Genomic DNA, 20209 nt, shown 5'->3' with positions numbered 1-20209 from the left:
AAATAACATTTTAGAGTTTATTTATTTGTACACACAAAAACAATAAAACATGGAAGACAGGGGGCTTATAAAAAGTCCCACCTCAAAAGGAACAAATATCAAGATGAGATACCAACATGACTAAATTACATCAAAAGAGAAACCAAACAAAAAAATAAAAAATAAAATAGAGGAAATGGCAAAGCTAGACAAGCTAAGATTTGTATTTATAAAGTGTTGATGTCAGAGTAACTTCCTCACCTCTCACAGCCAGCCAGCTGGGTGGAGACTCTCCAGGACCAGAGATGTGACACTTGTAGAGGCCTTCATCAGACTTGGAAACATGGTGGATGGTCATCTGTCCTGTAGACTCGGTCCTGATGAGGGAGCCATCTTTATAGAAATCAGCTGGGAGGTTGGAGGGAGTCTCGGTTGTACAGTTCAGAGTCACAGCAGCTCCCTCCATCACAGGAAGGACAGGACTCTGCAGGATCACAGCACCACCTGAACACAGAGACACACTACATGATTTAATCCATATACAGACAGCTTCATCATTACTCTTGCTGGTGGACTCTGCAGGATCACAGCACCGTGCTGAACGTAATATTTTCATTCATTTTCACATTTGTTTCAGATAGACGTAGAAAACAATACTCATAACTGCAACATGCTGCCCTCATCAGTCTGTAGTGGTCTTGATAGATAGATAAATAGATAGATGGATAGATAAGTTGAGTGGTAGGCAAAAAAACTCTCCCAAACAATTTTTTCCTATTATTCCTATTATTTCCTTCTTTCCCTGGTTGGTTGTAGTGGGCGGGGCTTAACAATCACTGAGAAGACCATGGTGCACATTGGGGGGAGTTTGCGTGCGACGAACTGACCGGGCTTAAATCCTGTTTGTGCCATCAGCTGTTATCTGGACTAAACCTAGAAGTTGCGACCAACTAGTCTACTTGCTTATTGCAGACCAATTATGTTTTCCTGCCTACTTTGATTACCTGAGTACCACCGGAGTTGTTGTTCACATACCAACCAACAGTCAATCAGCAAAACTTGAACATGAATGTCTCACCCAAACTCCGATTGGGCTAGCCAGCCATACCACCATCCTGTTCGCTCCCCGGCCTGAGGTAAAAGCCCCAAAACCCCACCCTGCCAAATATCCTTCTCTCTAGTCTTCTCTTAATCTCATTAATTGCCAATTTAGCACACACACGCTTAAATATTAGGGAGTTAGCATAGCCTAGGGGTGTAACGGTTCAGAAAACTCACAGTTCGGTTCATATCACTGTTATGGGGTCACAATTTCGGTTTGGTTCGGTGTATATATATCTGGTGCACTGGGGAGGGGAAGTACAATTGCAAATTCCAATTTACACAATGTATTTATTTAAAAAATCTTAAGTTTTCCTGAATGAAAACTTTTTTCGCTGTAGTCCAGTATAACTAAATCAACAGACTTTCTTTCAAAAGTAAAGTACAATCTTTGCGCACCAAATAGTGATGCGCGAGCCAATCCGAAACCGGTGGGTCCCGCAGGTTTATCTGCGGTCGGGGCGGGTCGGGTCGATTGAAGATAATATCAAGAACGAACGGGCGGGTTCGGATGTTGATGTGTCGGATCGGGCGGTCGCGGGTTAAAAAAAAAACCTGACCCTCGCATCACTACCCCCAATGTTTTGGTTGTTGCTCTGCGCCTGTCTGAACTCGCACTGAGAGATCGCTGCTGTGTGAAGAAGAAGTTGTTTTGGTCCTACCGGCTCTCCTCCTCCTCTCCTCCTGCTGCGTGTGACTACAATGTGACTGCTGCAATATCGACACGGAAGCCACAAAATCAAAAGTAGTAATGTAGCCTATAGAAATTGATCCAAATAATCTCTAATGTGCCGATGTGCGCATCACGTCATTTTTGTAATTTGGCGATTCACAGACCAGCAGCAGCAGAGCCCGAAAGTGAAACTTAAAATTCCGCAATTTGCTCCATAGGCTACTCCTGTGTTAGTAGGCTAATCCAGCTGTGATGTCATCGTAAATTGACATGTAAATCTGACAACTGATTGGACAGATACTCTCCAGGGAGATCGGACCCATGTGGGGAGTGAGGGGAAAACAGAACCGAATGAACCGCGGGACACATGCGCGTACCGAACCATGGGTGGCGAACCGAACGATGAGTAGCTCGCTTCATAGATAGATATTGATAATGAATATATATTTAGTTAATTACGGTGACTAGATGCTGTATGGACTTACTAGTGACAGTTATGTTGACAATGTTGCTGGTTGCTCCCTCTCTGGACTCACACCAGTAAACTCCACTGTCCATGTGGACTGCGTAGCTGATGTTACAGGAAGAACCTGCTGATTTTCCCCAGTCAACTCCACACTCAGACGTCTTTCCTCTGGTCGTCCTCCTCACCGTCCATCCAGCAGAGCTGTCGTCCTCCTCACAGCTCAGAGAGACAGACTGTCCATAAAACAACTGGGATCTACTGGGACTCACAGTCAGAGAGGCTGGGGAGAGGTGGGGAGGGGGGTCAGATTACGTATTGATGATCCTTTTGCATTTTCAATAAAATTAAATGACTTATTCAGTGTCATAGAGCATGAAACCCAAAGCCTAAAACACCCTCTGTGTTACAACTGCTAATCGTTCTCTTGGCTTTCACGTAATGTAACCCCTCTCTTGGAGGTCTTCAGCTCTGTGAACAGCTGATTGTGTTTCTAAACTTCTCAACAGAATTGAACAGACATGGTTAATTTCTGTGCAGTTTGGGACTGTCATGGCAGAAGTGTACCAACCTTGTGTGGGTCTGCAGCACGGCAACGCGGTCAGCACTGAAGAGAAAAGAGGCGCAGGTTGGTTTGAGGTTTTGCACGCAATCATGCATCTCTATTTATAAACCCAGAGATGTAGTGCACCCAAAACAATGGTTATATCTTCCATTCCCAAGACAAATTGTATTTTGTTTTACAGGATACTAATTTAGATCTCCTGTATAATGTTAAAGAATGAATTGTTTGCAGTATTAATGCAGGGTAGATGCAGGATGAATACTTGTAGATGTAGCTCTCAGACTCCAAAGATCAGCTGGTAGTGGATTGATGTTTGCCTTTCATAAATGTGACTTCACTGATTGAACATCTAATCCCCTGTGATCTGAGAAACAGCACTGACCCCCAGACCAAAGCTCTGACTAGTCACTCATCAGCCTTCAACAAGCTAAAACAAAGACTAAGATAAGTTAAATTCTGCTGCAGCAAGCTTGAGCTTCAACTCTGGGTCTCTCTGATGACTGGGACGCATCAGTGAATCATCTTTGAAAATCAACACACACACACACACACACACAGATTCTACTTACAGAGCAGCCATTGTAGAGATGTGACCTCCATTCTACAGTTTGGTGATATGAGATCAACACCGAATCTTACCAGGTCACACCAAATAAATCCCACCCCCTTCCTCTTTGTATGTATGACTGTATGTCAGAGTGTCTGTGTGGTTTTCTCTTCAACAACTTCGAGGAAACAGGTTATTTAGTTTCGTTTATTTGCACCACAATAAAACATATAATTGAAGAGATAAAACCACAGTGATAAATAACACAGGAAGAGGAAATGCAAACGACTTTAATTTGCGCAGGTGAGTTAAATTATAAAATATCTCACCTCAAAATGAATCAGGATGACAAGCAAAGACAGAACTGGTACCACAGTCTAAAACACAACAACATGGTGAGAAGTAGTAGAACAACCGTGCATAGCTGCAAGATGCATTAAATTACAAGGAAACTAACCCTGATGGAGAAAATGGGGGAACACAGGTGTGTGTGTGTGTGTGTGTGTGTGTGTGTGTGTGTGTGTGTGTGTGTGTGTGTGTGTGTGTGTGAGGCCAAACTTGAAAGTGCTTGGTTGATCAGACAGGTCCTGGGTGTGTATTTGAAATTGTTGAGAGACAGAGTTGTTCTCAATTAACAATGGAGACCCCCTCTATCTTATGGAGAGCTGACAGAGGTATTTCAGGTGATGTGAAGTAAGTCATTGCCAGGCTGTCAATCATAGTTACTGCCTGTATGTTTGGGCCAGGCTGCCCTTGTGGTTGGTGGTGTTATGGTTTGGGGGCGGGACTTGTTATCTGTTAGATGGGTTCGCACTCTAAGTTGCAACCTCTCTTGTTGCTTCTCATGTAGGACAGAGAGTTTGGTGAGGTTATTACAAAAAGAGTTGTATTTCTTGTTTTGGCATCGGCCTTCAGTAGCCTGGGTATGGCTGCGTTAATAAACAAATCTAAATGGAAATCACCAGCGTCTTCCTGGAGCTGATACATGTGGTTCTGCTGAAAGGAAATGAACAGGATGTGATTTTGTACCTGCCTCCTTTTGATTTTACCACAGCAACATGGTCATCAAGAGCTAAATGCACTCTATAACTGAAGACTATCAAACTACATCACTCCTCTATAGCTGAACACTATCAAACTACATCACTCCTCTATAGCTGAACACTATCAAAATACATCACTGCTTACAAAATAATTTTCTACAAATCATGTCTGTTCTTTGTTAAGCAGTATCTAAACAATATAAGCAAGTTAAAGTTGCATTACTGGAAAAATTAAACTTCATCTACTAGGTATACATGCATTGCTGCCATACAGTGATGCATGGTGATATATACTGTATATAGTAAAATCTATTTATGATGGCAACAATAAATGTAACAATAAATCACATTGTTGTATCAGCAGTGTTTCTATGTATGTAAATGCTGTAAGCTATGATTGCTAACGGTGCTGTATTCTGTCAGCTGTTTGTTAATGTTGCATGTAATGTGCTATAAACTGAAGATATGTAATGGACCATTCTACCATCCTGCTGGTTGGAGAGTGGCTCTCTGCCGACATCTAGTGGTTTAAATTGACAATTGCCTCAGATATCCAAGTACTGTTTATAGTGAATCAAAGTCAAAGTCAAAGTGTTTTATTTATCAAATGCACAGTATCACACAAGGTCATTCTGAACAATGAAATTGTAGGCAAGCAACAACTACGTAGTAGGCATAAGAAAATAAATAAATAAATAAATATTAAATGTTAAAAAGAGTCACAAATAAGGGCAAAAATAGCAAAAGTACAGCAGTTCCAGAGCCAGTAAAGATGGGCAATATGGACAGTAAGAATAAGAGTATTAAATATTATAAAGGAGTATTAAATATAAAGTGTAGGAGTGCTATTCTGTGGGTGAGTATGGGGGAGGAGGAGTAGGAGGAGATCCCTGGCCTGGGCCTTTCACACCTGCTTTTCCTACCCATTGAGGTGATCATGTGATCAATGTGATCACTGCTGGTTGAGAAGCCTGATGGCCTGGGGGTAAAAACTGTTGGTGAGTCTGGTAGTCCGTGCCCGGACGCTTCGGTAACGTCTACCGGACAGCAGCAGAGAGAACAGTTCACGGCTTGGGTGGCTGAAGTCTTTTATGATTTTCCGTGCTTTCCTGAGGCATCGTGTACGGTATATGCTTTGCACGGTGGGGAGGTGGCAGCCAATGATGCGCTCCGCTGTCTTCACCACCCTCTGGAGGGCCTTACGAGCAGCTGCCATACCAGGTAGTAATGCAGCCAGTGAGAATGCTCTCCATGGTGCACCTGTAGAAATTAGTGAGAGTTTTGACAGACATTCCAAACTTCTTGCGTCTCCTCAGGAAGTATAGGCGCTTTTGGGCAGTTTTTACTACCGCGTCCGATTGCCTGGACCAGGAGAAGTCATCATTGATGAACACACCGAGGAACTTGAAGCAGGAGACTCTCTCCACTTCAGCTCCATTGATGTGAATGGGGGCGTGACCCCCCCCAGAATTGGCCCCAGCTTGGCAACCAGTTTTTCGGTGGTCTGCTGGTGAACATACTATCCCAGCTATGTGGAAGACATCATGCATCACTTTGCAAAATCTTACTAGGTCAAGAAGTAGTAAACAAGACCCATACCAATTTGCATATAAGATTGGTTGTAGTACTGAGGATGCAATTGTCACACTCACGCATCTGGTTGATAAATAATTCTCTTCCTAGATTTTGATTTTTTAAATAAAAATTATAAAGATGTAACAACTCAAGGTTGATCCATATCATTCACTGGTACAGTGCATTTCTCACCAACAGAACACAGTGTATTATGGTTAACTATAGTCTCTCAGCTTGCTGGGAAACCAACTGTGGTGCCCTGCAGGAGTTTGTCAGTTCACCATTACTCCGTTTCACTTCCATTCCAAATCATTTCATTATTAAACATTCTGATGACTCCACTTTGATCTCTCTTTTGGACAGTAAAGATGAATTGAACCTGTACCAATGCGAAGTTCATACGTTTATTGACTGGTGGTGAACTTTCTAATTGATCCATAAATATCATCTTTAACTCAATTACTAACAATATAACAAAGGGGGCAAAGGGGAGACGGGTTGAATCTCGTTTCTTAAATTTCAACAAAGGTTCGACTGCTTCAGGTGATAATATCAACCTTTTGACCACCCTGCAAAATTTGGTGCACTTGTATTGATGGTAAGGCAGTTTGGTTCAGAAGAAGAGGATTACCTACAACAATAGGTGGCCAAGTACTGTTTAGTCCAGAGTTTTTTTGTGATAGACTATACTACAGTAAGTCTCTTTTTATAACTTCTTAATGCTGCTGTTATTTTCTTCACGTTGGAGGTGAGCACACCCACAGTTACATAGGCTATATGATTTATTGCCACCTTTGGCAATATATGCTGTCATTCCGGTTTGAGAGCCAGGGAGATTATAGTGAATGAAGGAGGGCCAGGTTCATGTTAAAGTGCAGAGTGGTTGGACTGTGGTACAACACATATTTTACCTGCCCAGTTTCTGCCTTGACAAGCACATAGTAGACGGCCTGACATTGAATCTGACACGACACGCCTATCTTCAGGTTTCCTGGTTGCACCGACATAACTAGCCTATAGAGGCTTTGCAATAGCCTCACAACTCTATCAACCACAGCTGGCACCGTCATAGACTTTCTATCTTTTATCCCCCGGATAAAAGAAAACAGTATATCTTCTTAGAGGAGAAAGTGATTTCAAAGCGTGGTTGTGTATTACAATAGTCTGATAGTCTACCCCACGCCTTTCTCCCCTGTTTTTCAAAGTATTCCCGGATCCATTGTGTTTTCAAAAGTCTGATTGATGTAGAGTTCTGCAAGTCCATACTGGGGGTACAAAGAAATGCCCCGAACTCTGCATGCAGGGCAGAATTAGGCCAATATCCATTAATAATCAATATTTAAAAACGAGCCATCAAATTTTAGGTCAGGACAGACAGACCTAAGGACAGACCTCAGGACAGACAGACCTCAGGACAGAGCTCAGGACGAACCTCAGGACAGACCTCAGAACAGCGCTCAGGACAGACCTCAGGACAGACAGAACTCAGGACAGAGCTCAGGACAGACCTCAGGACAGAGTTCAGGACAGAGCTCAGGACAGACAGACCTCAGGACAGACCTCAGGACAGACAGACCTCAGGACAGACAGACCTCAGGACAGAGCTCAGGACAGAGCTCAGGACAGACCTCAGGACAGAGCTCAGGACAGACCTCAGGACAGAGCTCAGGACAGAGCTCAGGACAGAGCTCAGGACAGACCTCAGTCCATAAAGAAAAATATGAAACATATTGGAGAGGACTAACACAATCCATAAGCAAACTGGAAACTTATTTGGCCCTAAACAGACAGTACACAATGGCAGATTACGTGACCATCGTGACTGAGAAAAAACAGAGAAAATCCTTGACAGGATACAGACTCAGTGAACACAGCCTGGCTGTAGAAACAGGCCGACACCGGCAGACCTGGCAACCCAGAGAGGAGCGGCTGTGTTCACTCTGCTCACAGGCAGAGGTGGAGACGGAGCTGCACTTCCTCTTGCACTGCATAAACTTCAGAGATCTCTTTAGAGTCATTTTACAACGAAATGCACCTTCTTTCATCATCCGTTAACAGGGAAGAAGATTAACATCAGGAAAAAAATAACATGTACAACTACAAATGTAATTTACCTGCTCAAGTGTCCATGTGTTAAAGCATATGTAGGGAAAACAAGATGGGCGCTGAAAATGCGCATCGCAGAACACAGGAGCACAATCAGGAACGGGGGTGACAGGAGTCCGGTTTCAACACTGCGCCTCACGGTGTCTCCACTTTACGATACACTGGGTTTGAGCAAGTCTCCATCCCAAGAAGAGGGGGCAATGTAGATCAACTATTATTGAAAACAGAACTGTGGTGGATTCATCATCTTGGAACTATGGCACCCATGGGACTAAATGAGGAATTTGATATTAGACCCTATTTATAAATATGTTTCCTGACCTAGGGAGGATCTGAATTTCTCAACATTATATTTGTAAACTCTAATTGTTGAACTTGCAATTTATAAATTGTAGAATATATATTAATACTGAGGACAACAAATAGTCTTAACCTGATATGATATATAATCCAATAGATTTTTTTGTTACAGAGGTAGTTTTTTATAGCCAATTGAGAAGTTTTCTTATATTAGGCAATTGTATGAACTATAGTCATGGCACCCGGCGGACATGCTGTACCTCTTAGACCATTTCAATGGGATTAAGTTTGCATCCACTCTGTTATGATTCACCTTCTACTATCTTGTCTACTATTTAGATTTTTAGTATTTACTTTTTCAATACAATGATCGATGCGATACATATTATGTTTTTTCTTGTGTTATGATGTCATGCTTTGTATTTGCAGCCTGCTGGAGGGAAATTGGTTTTGGGTCCACCCCTCCGCCACCAGGTGGAATGGATTAGTCATATGGGTGTGGGTGTAAGTGTAGTCACCTTGCCAATGTTTGGGTTTACCTGACAAAGGTCCCATCGGGATCGAAACATTGTCTATGTAACTAAATCAATTTGTTGGGAGTATTCAACAAGAGTTGCGAGCCATTACAGTATATTATTTACAACTCATGCCAATGGGTATAACTACAGTGTGGAATATAGATCTGAAATACAAATGTGAAATGTCATTTGGAGAAGAGTTTGGAACATTTCAATATCATCACACATTGTGAATCATGACTTATTACACATAGATATACAGTATATATATATATATATACATATATAACATATTTTAAACCTGTCCTATCTTACCCATAGGAAACGCTGCCAACATCTTTCGGGTAAGGCCTATACCGGCATTTGTAGACAACACTCTCGGATTGTTGTCTACAAATGCCGGTAGGCCTATACCGAGAGGCCTGTACCGAGAGGCCTGTACCGAGAGGCCTATACCGAGAGGCCTGTACCGAGAGGCTTGTACCGAGAGGCCTGTACCGAGAGGCTTGTACCGAGAGGCCTGTACCGAGAGGCCTATACCGGGAATGTTGTCTACAAATGCCGGATAGGCCTATACCGAGAGGCCTATACCGAGAGGCCTGTACCGAGAGGCCTATACCGGGAATGTTGTCTACAAATGCCGGATAGGCCTATACCGAGAGGCCTATACCGAGAGGCCTGTACCGAGAGGCCTATACCGAGAGGCCTGTACCGAGAGGCCTATCCCGGGAATGTTGTCTACAAATGCCATGTGCTAACAGCGTCTTGTTCAGAAACAGCAGCAAGATTTGCCCCACCTCTCTCCACTCCCATGGCTGCGTCATTCTTGTCTCTAATGACTGGGCTGTACATCTTTCACCTGGCATTTTCCTCTGAAGGTGAGCTGTTCGTTTGAAATGTTGTGTGTGTGCAGTGTTGGGAAGCCACTTTGAAAGTATAGTTTTACAAGTTACCAGTTGCTGTGTTTTATAGTCTCATCACTGTATTCTTGTTAACACATTTGATTAGCACATTAGTTCATGTAAATTATGTTACAATTGAAGTATTTCTTGAGTTGTAAGCTATAGTTGAATTTTCAGCTGTGAATTTTTTTCCATTCTCCTCAAGAGCTAACAGCGCGCCCTGGACAGGATGTCATTCTGAAGTGTGAGGTTCCCAACAATGTCTCCGTCGAAGTGTTGGAGTGGACCAGAACTGACCTGGAGGGAGAATATGTCTTCTTTTACCGAGACAGACTCTCGGATCGGACCCACCAGAATCCATCTTTTGTGGGCCGGGTGGAGCTGATTGACGGAGAAATGAGGAACGGCAACCTGTCTTTAATTCTTAAGAATGTGACCAGGAACGATACTGGAACATACGAGTGTCGTTTTGCAACACACAATACAAGACGCCGAAAGAGAGCCAATATTAAGGCTGAGCCCAGCAGCATCATCATCCTCAAGGTTGAAGAACCAGGTGAGTTCAGCTGAGAGACTTTCTAAAAGGTTTAATTTTAAAGGTTTAATTTTCAACTGGGGATCTTGTCATAGTTTTTTAACCACGTTATTGATTTACCTTCTACTTGAAATTTTCACCACAGTATCTCCTTGAATCCCCCTTGTAATAAAGACAAATTCTTCTATTTGATTTTAGGTCATTCATGCAGATTAAGCCCTCGTTTTTGCCTAAATTCAGACTTTGATTTTCTTTTTAAATGTTTCTCTATTTTCTCTAGACATTATTTTTGGGCTCTAGTTAACTGTTATGGTCTTAAATTCATTCCGACCACACGCCAACATGAGTTTGATGCAAGGTTATTATAGTTTTGCATTTTTCATTAGTTTTAATTTTTATTTCGTTTTGACTTTTTGTTTTCAATTTCAGTTAGTTTTAATTAGTTTTTAAAGCGGGTTTGCCAGTTTAGTTTAGTTTTTATTTTTTGAAAATGCTTAGTTTTAGTTTAGTTTTCATTAGTTTCAGTGTTAGTGTTAGTCTTTTTTTGTAATATGGGGTATTTGTTTTTATTGGAAGATAGATTTCATATCCACCCAAAATACTAGGCTTACGTATGAAATAAATTGACAAAGACGAAAACTAAAGACATTTTCTCAATAATTTTAGTTTAATTTTTTTGTAAAACCTCGTTTTTATTTTTATTTCAGTTAACAAAAATGTTTTTTCACACCTAGTTTTCGTTATTTCGTTAGTTTTCGTTAATGATAATAACCTTGGTTTGATGATGAGGAAATGGAGGTTTTTCTTCTAGCCAGTTATTATTTACCTGACAGATCTGCTTTCTGCTTCTCAGATACCACAGATGGACATGCCAGTCGTGGACATGCTGCAGTGGGAGCAAGTTTAGCTGTTTTTTTTTTTGGTGTGATTGTTGTTGGCCTTGTGCAATTCAGAAAACGTAAAAAAGACCATCTGACCAACAGTTCAGATGTGACAGCTGCTGATGAAACAAGTGACCAAGAGCTCGTCTGAAATGTCACAGAGCGGTTTAGACCTGACTTAAGGCTGTTTTATGGTTATAAGACAAGTGTCTGTCGACAGTGTCTGAAGACAAAAATGACTTTTTTGTTTTTTGAAATGTTTTTATTTAATAATATTTATCAAATATACACCTTTTACCTGTGTATATATGTGTGTGTGTATATACTGTATTTATATATTTATATGTATATGTATGTATGTATGTGTGTACCTGTGGTGTCCCCACAAAGGAAGGTCTATAAAGTTGGGATTCCTCCTCTGTATGTGAAGCTTTCGTGTGATTCTTACTCTTCATTTATTTTGTAAAGCACTTTGTAACACTGGTTTCAGCAATGCTCTATAAATAAAGGTTATTATTATATAATATAATTATTATAAATGTCTGTTTCTGTATTGTACATGGTGAGCAAGATGTCGGGTTCAGTTCTCTTTCTGCTGAAGAGAATCTAAAAGTAGTTTACCAGAAACTGTGGCTGAACCTGTTGATACTCGTCTCATCTGATGGCACAAGAAACAAGTTCAGCCAACAATAGACGAGAGTGAACAAGAGGGAGTCAGTTGGGTTTAATAAGAAATTCCTCTGAATATAAAGAGAAAAAAAATGAAACGGTTGGGGAATTCACTGTGTGTGAGTGTTGTTGATTAAATCTGCACTAGGCAATTCATAAAGGGTCTGAACACAAGCCTTTCCACGACTGATTCGGTGACATCAAAATCTTTGACTGAATCACAGTAGCAAAGCAGACTGACGTAATCTGGAAACGCGTCAGCAGATTACCTCTTGATGGGAGACTTGTGGTAAACAAGAGGGGGAAAAAATAGAGAATGGCTTCAAACTGTCTAAGTTAAAAAGTAACTCCACACTAAAATAGTTGTTTTTTTTTTGTTGTAAACTAGTATTTAGTACTATGTAGTTATGAAATACAACAACCGCCCACTTGGAGCCTCAGTCGCACAGACAATGTCCTTGTAGATGGAATCGAACTTCCTTCTCTCTCTCTGTGGTTCTGCACAAGTCATTGATCCTGATCCGACTAAAATCCTGAGTCCGTCTCCTTGTTCTGCAAAATCCCAAACAGCACGTCGGAGTACGCAGAGATGGAGCTGAATGTGGACAGCAGGACGCAGAACTGGAAGCTTGTCAGGTGCGTTATATCCATCTGTGTATTTGCAGCCTGCCGGAGTGAAATTGGTTTTGGGTCCACCCCTCCGCCACCAGGTGGAATTGGTTAGTCATATGGGTGTGGGTGTAAGTGTAGTCACCCTGCCAATGTTCGGGATCCCATTGGGATCGAAACGTTGTCTGTGTAACTAAATAAATTTGTTGGGAGCATTCAACAAGAGTTGCGAGCCATTACAGTATATTATTTACAACTCATACCAATGGGCATAACTACAGTGTGGAATATAGATCTGAAATACAAATGTGAAATGTGATTTGGAGAAGAGTTTGGAACATTTCAATATCATCACACATTGTGAATCATGACTTATTACACATAGAAATACAGTATATATATATATATATACATATATAACATATTTTAAACCTGTCCTATCTTACCTGTAAGAAACGCTGCCAACATCTTTCGGGTAAGCCCTATACCGGCATTTGAAGACAACATTGCAAGTAGACAACACTCTTGCAATGTTGTCTTCAAATGTCGGTTTAGGCCTATACCGAGAAGCCCATCTCGGGAATGTTGTCTACAAATGCCATGTGCTACCAGCCTCTTGTTCAGAAACAGCAGCAAGATTTGCCCCACCTCTCTCCACTCCCATGGCTGCGTCATTCTTGTCTCTAATGACTGGGCTGTACATCTTTCACCTGGCATTTTCCTCTGAAGGTGAGCTGTTCATTTGAAATGTTGTGTGTGTGCAGTGTTGGGAAAGTACAGTTTTACAAGTTACCAGTTGCTGTGTTTTATAGTCTCATCCCTGTATTCTTGAGTTGTAGGTTATAGTTGAATTTTCAGCTGTGAATTTTTTTCCATTCTCCTCAAGAGCTAACAGTGCGCCCTGGACAGGATGTCATTCTGAAGTGTGAGGGTCCCAACAATGTCTCCGTCGAAGTGTTGGAGTGGACCAGAACTGACCTAGAGTCATATGTCTCCTTTTACCGAGAGGGGCGCTCATATCCATCCTACCAGAATCCATCTTTTGTGGGCCGAGTGGAGCTGATTGACAGAGAAATGAGGAACGGCAACCTGTCTTTAATTCTTAAGAATGTGACCAGGAACGATACTGGAACATACGAGTGTCGTTTTGTAACAGGCGATAGAAGAGCCAATAGCAGCATCTTCATCCTCAAGGTTGAAGAATCAGGTGAGTTCAGCTGAGAGACTTTCTAAAAGGTTTAATTTTAAAGGTTTCATTTTCAACTGGGGATCTTGTCATAGTTTTTTAACCACGTTATTGATTTACCTTCAACTTGAAATTTTCACCACAGTATCTCCTTGAATCCCCCTTGTAATAAAGACAAATTCTTCTATTTTGATTTTAGGTCATTAATGCAGATTAAGCACTTGTTTTTGCCTAAATTCAGACTTTGATTTTCTTTTCTTTTTTTAAATGTTTCTCTATTTTCTCTAGACATTATTTTTGGGCTCTAGTTAACTGTTACGGTCTTAAATTCATTCCGACCACACGCCAACATGAGTTTGATGATGAGGAAATGGAGGTTTTTCTTCTAGCCAGTTATTATTTACCTGACAGATCTGCTTTCTGCTTCTCAGGTGCCATGGATGGACATTCAGATACCACAGATGGACATGCCAGTCGTGGACATGCTGCAGTGGGAGCAAGTTTAGCTGTTTTTTTTTTAGGTGTGATTGTTGTTGGCCTTGTGCAATTCAGAAAACGTAAAAAAGACCATCTGACCAACAGTTCAGATGTGACAGCTGCTGATGAAACAAGTGACCAAGAGCTCGTCTGAAATGTCACAGAGCGCTTTAGACCTGACTTAAGGCTGTTTTATGGTTATAAGACAAGTGTCTGTCGACAGTGTCTGAAGACAAAAATGACGTACTGTATGCACTGTACAGTTTTGTTTTTTGAAATGTTTTTATTTAATATTATGAATCAAATATACACCTTATACCTGTGTATATATGTGTGTGTGTATATACTGTATTTATATATTTATATGTATATGTATGTATGTATGTGTGTACCTGTGGTGTCCCCACAAAGGTCTATAAAGTTGGGATTCCTCCTCTGTATGTGAAGCTTTCGTGTGATTCTTACTCTTCATTTATTTTGTAAAGCACTTTGTAACACTGGTTTCAGCAATGCTCTATAAATAAAGGTTATTATTATATAATATAATTATTATAAATGTCTGTTTCTGTATTGTACATGGTGAGCAAGATGTCGGGTTCAGTTCTCTTTCTGCTGAAGAGAATCTAAAAGTAGTTTACCAGAAACTGTGGCTGAACCTGTTGATACTCGTCTCATCTGATGGCACAAGAAACAAGTTCAGCCAATCAGAGATGAGCCGCAACGCACCACACCTGTGTCCCTGGCAACAGTCCCAGGTGTGTGTGTGTGTGTGTGTGCATGGATGCAGGGTTTGTTGCTTCGAAGAAAAAGCGCCATACCTTGTGGCTCTGTTGTTGCTGGTTGTCAGCTAACAGTAGACGAGAGTGAACAAGAGGGAGTCAGTTGGGTTTAATAAGAAATTCCTCTGAATATAAAGAGAAAAAAAATGAAACGGTTGGGGAATTTACTGTGTGTGAGTGTTGTTGATTAAATCTGCACTAGGCGATTCATAAAGGGTCTGAACACAAGCCTTTCCACGACTGATTCGGTGACATCAAAATCTTTGACTGAATCACAGCAGCAAAGCAGACTGACGTAATCTGGAAACGCGTCAGCAGATTACCTCTTGATGGGAGACTTGTGGTAAACAAGAGGGGGAAAAAATAGAGAATGGCTTCAAACTGTCTAAGTTAAAAAGTAACTCCACACTAAAATAGTTGGGGTTTTTTTGTTGTAAACTAGTATTTAGTACTATGTAGTTATGAAATACAACAACCGCCCACTTGGAGCCTCAGTCGCACAGACAGAGTCCTTGTAGATGGAATCGAACTTCCTTCTCTCTCTCTGTGGTTCTGCACAAGTCATTGATCCTGGCCGACTAAAATCCTGAGTCCGTCTCCTTGTTCTGCGAAATCCCAAACAGCACGTCGGAGTACGCAGAGATGGAGCTGAATGTGGACAGCAGGACGCAGAACTGGAAGCTTGTCAGGTGCGTTATATCCATCTGTGTATTTGCAGCCTGCCGGAGTGAAATTGGTTTTGGGTCCACCCCTCCGCCACCAGGTGGAATTGGTTAGTCATATGGGTGTGGGTGTAAGTGTAGTCACCCTGCCAATGTTCGGGATCCCATCGGGATCGAAACGTTGTCTGTGTAACTAAATCAATTTGTTGGGAGCATTCAACAAGAGTTGCGAGCCATTACAGTATATTATTTACAACTCATGCCAATGGGCATAACTACAGTGTGGAATATAGATCTGAAATACAAATGTGAAATGTGATTTGGAGAAGAGTTTGGAACATTTCAATATCATCACACATTGTGAATCATGACTTATTACACATAGAAATACAGTATATATATATATATATATATATATATATACATATATAACATATTTTAAACCTGTCCTATCTTACCTGTAAGAAACGCTGCCAACATCTTTCGGGTAAGCCCTATACCGGCATTTGAAGACAACATTGCAAGTAGACAACACTCTTGCAATGTTGTCTTCAAATGCCGGTTTAGGCCTATACCGAGAAGCCCATCTCGGGAATGTTGTCTACAAATGCCGTGTGCTACCAGCGTCTTGTTCAGAAACAGCAGCAAGATTTGCCCCACCTCTCTCCACTCCCATGGCTGCGTCATTCTTGTCTCTAATGACTGGGCTGTACATCTTTCACCTGGCATTTTCCTCTGAAGGTGAGCTGTTCATTTGAAATGTTGTGTGTGTGCAGTGTTGGGAAAGTACAGTTTTACAAGTTACCAGTTGCTGTGTTTTATAGTCTCATCACTGTATTCTTGTTAACACATTTGATTAGCACATTAGTTCATGTAAATTATGTTACAATTGAAGTATTTCTTGAGTTGTAAGCTATAGTTGAATTTTCAGCTGTGAATTTTTTTCCATTCTCCTCAAGAGCTAACAGCGCGCCCTGGACAGGATGTCATTCTGAAGTGTGAGGTTCCCAACAATGTCTCCATCGAAGTGTTGGAGTGGACCAGAACTGACCTGGAGGGAGAATATGTCTTCTTTTACCGAGACAGACTCTCGGATCGGACCCACCAGAATCCATCTTTTGTGGGCCGGGTGGAGCTGATTGACGGAGAAACGAGGAACGGCAACCTGTCTTTAATTCTTAAGAATGTGACCAGGAACGATACTGGAACATACGAGTGTCGTGTTGTAACACACAATACAAGACGCCGAAAGAGAGCCAATATTAAGGCTGAGCCCAGCAGCATCATCATCCTCAAGGTTGAAGAATCAGGTGAGTTCAGCTGAGAGACTTTCTAAAAGGTTTAATTTTAAAGGTTTAATTTTCAACTGGGGATCTTGTCATAGTTTTTTAACCACGTTATTGATTTACCTTCAACTTGAAATTTTCACCACAGTATCTCCTTGAATCCCCCTTGTAATAAAGACAAATTCTTCTATTTTGATTTTAGGTCATTCATGCAGATTAAGCCCTCGTTTTTGCCTAAATTCAGACTTTGATTTTCTTTTCTTTTTTTTAAATGTTTCTCTATTTTCTCTAGACATTATTTTTGGGCTCTAGTTAACTGTTACGGTCTTAAATTCATTCCGACCACACGCCAACATGAGTTTGATGATGAGGAAATGGAGGTTTTTCTTCTAGCCAGTTATTATTTACCTGACAGATCTGTTTTCTGCTTCTCAGGTGCCATGGATGGACATTCAGATACCATAGATGGACATGCCAGTCGTGGACATGCTGCAGTGGGAGCAAGTTTAGCTGTTTTTTTTTTAGGTGTGATTGTTGTTGGCCTCGTCTGAGCTCGTCTGAAATGTCACAGAGCGCTTTAGACCTGACTTAAGGCTGTTTTATGGTTATAAGACAAGTGTCTGTCGACAGTGTCTGAAGACAAAAATGACTTTTTTGTTTTTTGAAATGTTTTTATTTAATAATATTTATCAAATATACACCTTTTACCTGTGTATATATGTGTGTGTGTATATACTGTATTTATATATTTATATGTATATGTATGTATGTATGTGTGTACCTGTGGTGTCCCCACAAAGGAAGGTCTATAAAGTTGGGATTCCTCCTCTGTATGTGAAGCTTTCGTGTGATTCTTACTCTTCATTTATTTTGTAAAGCACTTTGTAACACTGGTTTCAGCAATGCTCTATATATAAAGGTTATTATTATATAATATAATTATTATAAATGTCTGTTTCTGTATTGTACATGGTGAGCAAGATGTCGGGTTCAGTTCTCTTTCTGCTGAAGAGAATCTAAAAGTAGTTTACCAGAAACTGTGGCTGAACCTGTTGATACTCGTCTCATCTGATGGCACAAGAAACAAGTTCAGCCAACAATAGACGAGAGTGAACAAGAGGGAGTCAGTTGGGTTTAATAAGAAATTCCTCTGAATATAAAGAGAAAAAAAATGAAACGGTTGGGGAATTTACTGTGTGTGAGTGTTGTTGATTAAATCTGCACTAGGCAATTCATAAAGGGTCTGAACACAAGCCTTTCCACGACTGATTCGGTGACATCAAAATCTTTGACTGAATCACAGTAGCAAAGCAGACTGACGTAATCTGGAAACGTGTCAGCAGATTACCTCTTGATGGGAGACTTGTGGTAAACAAGAGGGGGAAAAAATAGAGAATGGCTTCAAACTGTCTAAGTTAAAAAGTAACTCCACACTAAAATAGTTGTTTTTTTTTTGTTGTAAACTAGTATTTAGTACTATGTAGTTATGAAATACAACAACCGCCCACTTGGAGCCTCAGTCGCACAGACAGTGTCCTTGTAGATGGAATCGAACTTCCTTCTCTCTCTCTGTGGTTCTGCACAAGTCATTGATCCTGGCCGACTAAAATCCCGAGTCCGTCTCCTTGTTCTGCAAAATCCCAAACAGCACGTCGGAGTACGCAGAGATGGAGCTGAATGTGGACAGCAGGACGCAGAACTGGAAGCTTGTCAGGTGCGTTATATCCATCTGTGTATTTGCAGCCTGCCGGAGTGAAATTGGTTTTGGGTCCACCCCTCCGCCCCCAGGTGGAATTGGTTAGTCATATGGGTGTGGGTGTAAGTGTAGTCACCCTGCCAATGTTCGGGATCCCATCGGGATCGAAACGTTGTCTGTGTAACTAAATCAATTTGTTGGGAGCATTCAACAAGAGTTGCGAGCCATTACAGTATATTATTTACAACTCATACCAATGGGCATAACTACAGTGTGGAATATAGATCTGAAATACAAATGTGAAATGTGATTTGGAGAAGAGTTTGGAACATTTCAATATCATCACACATTGTGAATCATGACTTATTACACATAGAAATACAGTATATATATATATATATATATACATATATAACATATTTTAAACCTGTCCTATCTTACCTGTAAGAAACGCTGCCAACATCTTTCGGGTAAGCCCTATACCGGCATTTGAAGACAACATTGCAAGTAGACAACACTCTTGCAATGTTGTCTTCAAATGCCGGTTTAGGCCTATACCGAGAAGCCCATCTCGGGAATGTTGTCTACAAATGCCGTGTGCTACCAGCGTCTTGTTCAGAAACAGCAGCAAGATTTGCCCCACCTCTCTCCACTCCCATGGCTGCGTCATTCTTGTCTCTAATGACTGGGCTGTACATCTTTCACCTGGCATTTTCCTCTGAAGGTGAGCTGTTCATTTGAAATGTTGTGTGTGTGCAGTGTTGGGAAAGTACAGTTTTACAAGTTACCAGTTGCTGTGTTTTATAGTCTCATCACTGTATTCTTGTTAACACATTTGATTAGCACATTAGTTCATGTAAATTATGTTACAATTGAAGTATTTCTTGAGTTGTAAGCTATAGTTGAATTTTCAGCTGTGAATTTTTTTCCATTCTCCTCAAGAGCTAACAGCGCGCCCTGGACAGGATGTCATTCTGAAGTGTGAGGTTCCCAACAATGTCTCCATCGAAGTGTTGGAGTGGACCAGAACTGACCTGGAGGGAGAATATGTCTTCTTTTACCGAGACAGACTCTCGGATCGGACCCACCAGAATCCATCTTTTGTGGGCCGGGTGGAGCTGATTGACGGAGAAATGAGGAACGGCAACCTGTCTTTAATTCTTAAGAATGTGACCAGGAATGATACTGGAACATACGAGTGTCGTGTTGTAACACACAATACAAGACGCCGAAAGAGAGCCAATATTAAGGCTGAGCCCAGCAGCATCATCATCCTCAAGGTTGAAGAATCAGGTGAGTTCAGCTGAGAGACTTTCTAAAAGGTTTAATTTTAAAGGTTTAATTTTCAACTGGGGATCTTGTCATAGTTTTTTAACCACGTTATTGATTTACCTTCAACTTGAAATTTTCACCACAGTATCTCCTTGAATCCCCCTTGTAATAAAGACAAATTCTTCTATTTTGATTTTAGGTCATTCATGCAGATTAAGCCCTCGTTTTTGCCTAAATTCAGACTTTGATTTTCTTTTCTTTTTTTTAAATGTTTCTCTATTTTCTCTAGACATTATTTTTGGGCTCTAGTTAACTGTTATGGTCTTAAATTCATTCCGACCACACGCCAACATGAGTTTGATGATGAGGAAATGGAGGTTTTTCT

At 41.0% G+C, this 20209-nt stretch overlaps 2 protein-coding genes and 2 long non-coding RNA genes across 9 annotated transcripts in view; 3 read left to right on the top strand and 1 right to left on the bottom strand.

The window, feature by feature from the left end:
- LOC144543536 (junctional adhesion molecule-like) overlaps positions 1–20209 on the top strand; it is a 59557-nt gene that overhangs the window by 16479 nt on the left and 22869 nt on the right. The window lies entirely within an intron of this gene.
- Positions 1–20209, bottom strand: part of LOC139912643 (Fc receptor-like protein 5) — a 33054-nt gene that overhangs the window by 1027 nt on the left and 11818 nt on the right. For both annotated transcript variants that reach the window (XM_078291662.1, XM_078291663.1), the window contains exons 3-4: positions 2239–2499; positions 241–483 (exon numbers count right to left, since the gene is read on the bottom strand). In XM_078291662.1, the coding sequence (XP_078147788.1) occupies positions 241–483; positions 2239–2499 (504 nt within the window). The remainder of the gene's footprint in view (positions 1–240; positions 484–2238; positions 2500–20209) is intronic.
- On the top strand, positions 9637–11611 carry LOC144543538 (uncharacterized). Of its 4 annotated transcripts, none has more exons than XR_013507980.1 (3): positions 9637–9748; positions 9978–10328; positions 11161–11611. It is a non-coding gene; the product is annotated as an uncharacterized LOC144543538 (long non-coding RNA). The 4 variants fall into 4 exon arrangements; XR_013507979.1 differs by lacking the exon at positions 9637–9748 and adding an exon at positions 9769–9804; XR_013507978.1 differs by lacking the exon at positions 9637–9748 and adding an exon at positions 9836–9852 and having other exon boundaries at positions 9914–10328.
- On the top strand, positions 16135–17689 carry LOC144543537 (uncharacterized). Of its 2 annotated transcripts, XR_013507976.1 has the most exons (3): positions 16390–16404; positions 16466–16880; positions 17292–17689. It is a non-coding gene; the product is annotated as an uncharacterized LOC144543537 (long non-coding RNA). The 2 variants fall into 2 exon arrangements; XR_013507975.1 differs by having other exon boundaries at positions 16135–16880.

Source organism: Centroberyx gerrardi, chromosome 23 (genome assembly GCF_048128805.1).
Source record: "Centroberyx gerrardi isolate f3 chromosome 23, fCenGer3.hap1.cur.20231027, whole genome shotgun sequence".
Lineage (NCBI taxonomy): Eukaryota > Metazoa > Chordata > Actinopteri > Beryciformes > Berycidae > Centroberyx > Centroberyx gerrardi.
Note: the sequence above shows the minus strand (reverse complement) of the source record. Positions and strands in the feature narration are given on the sequence as shown.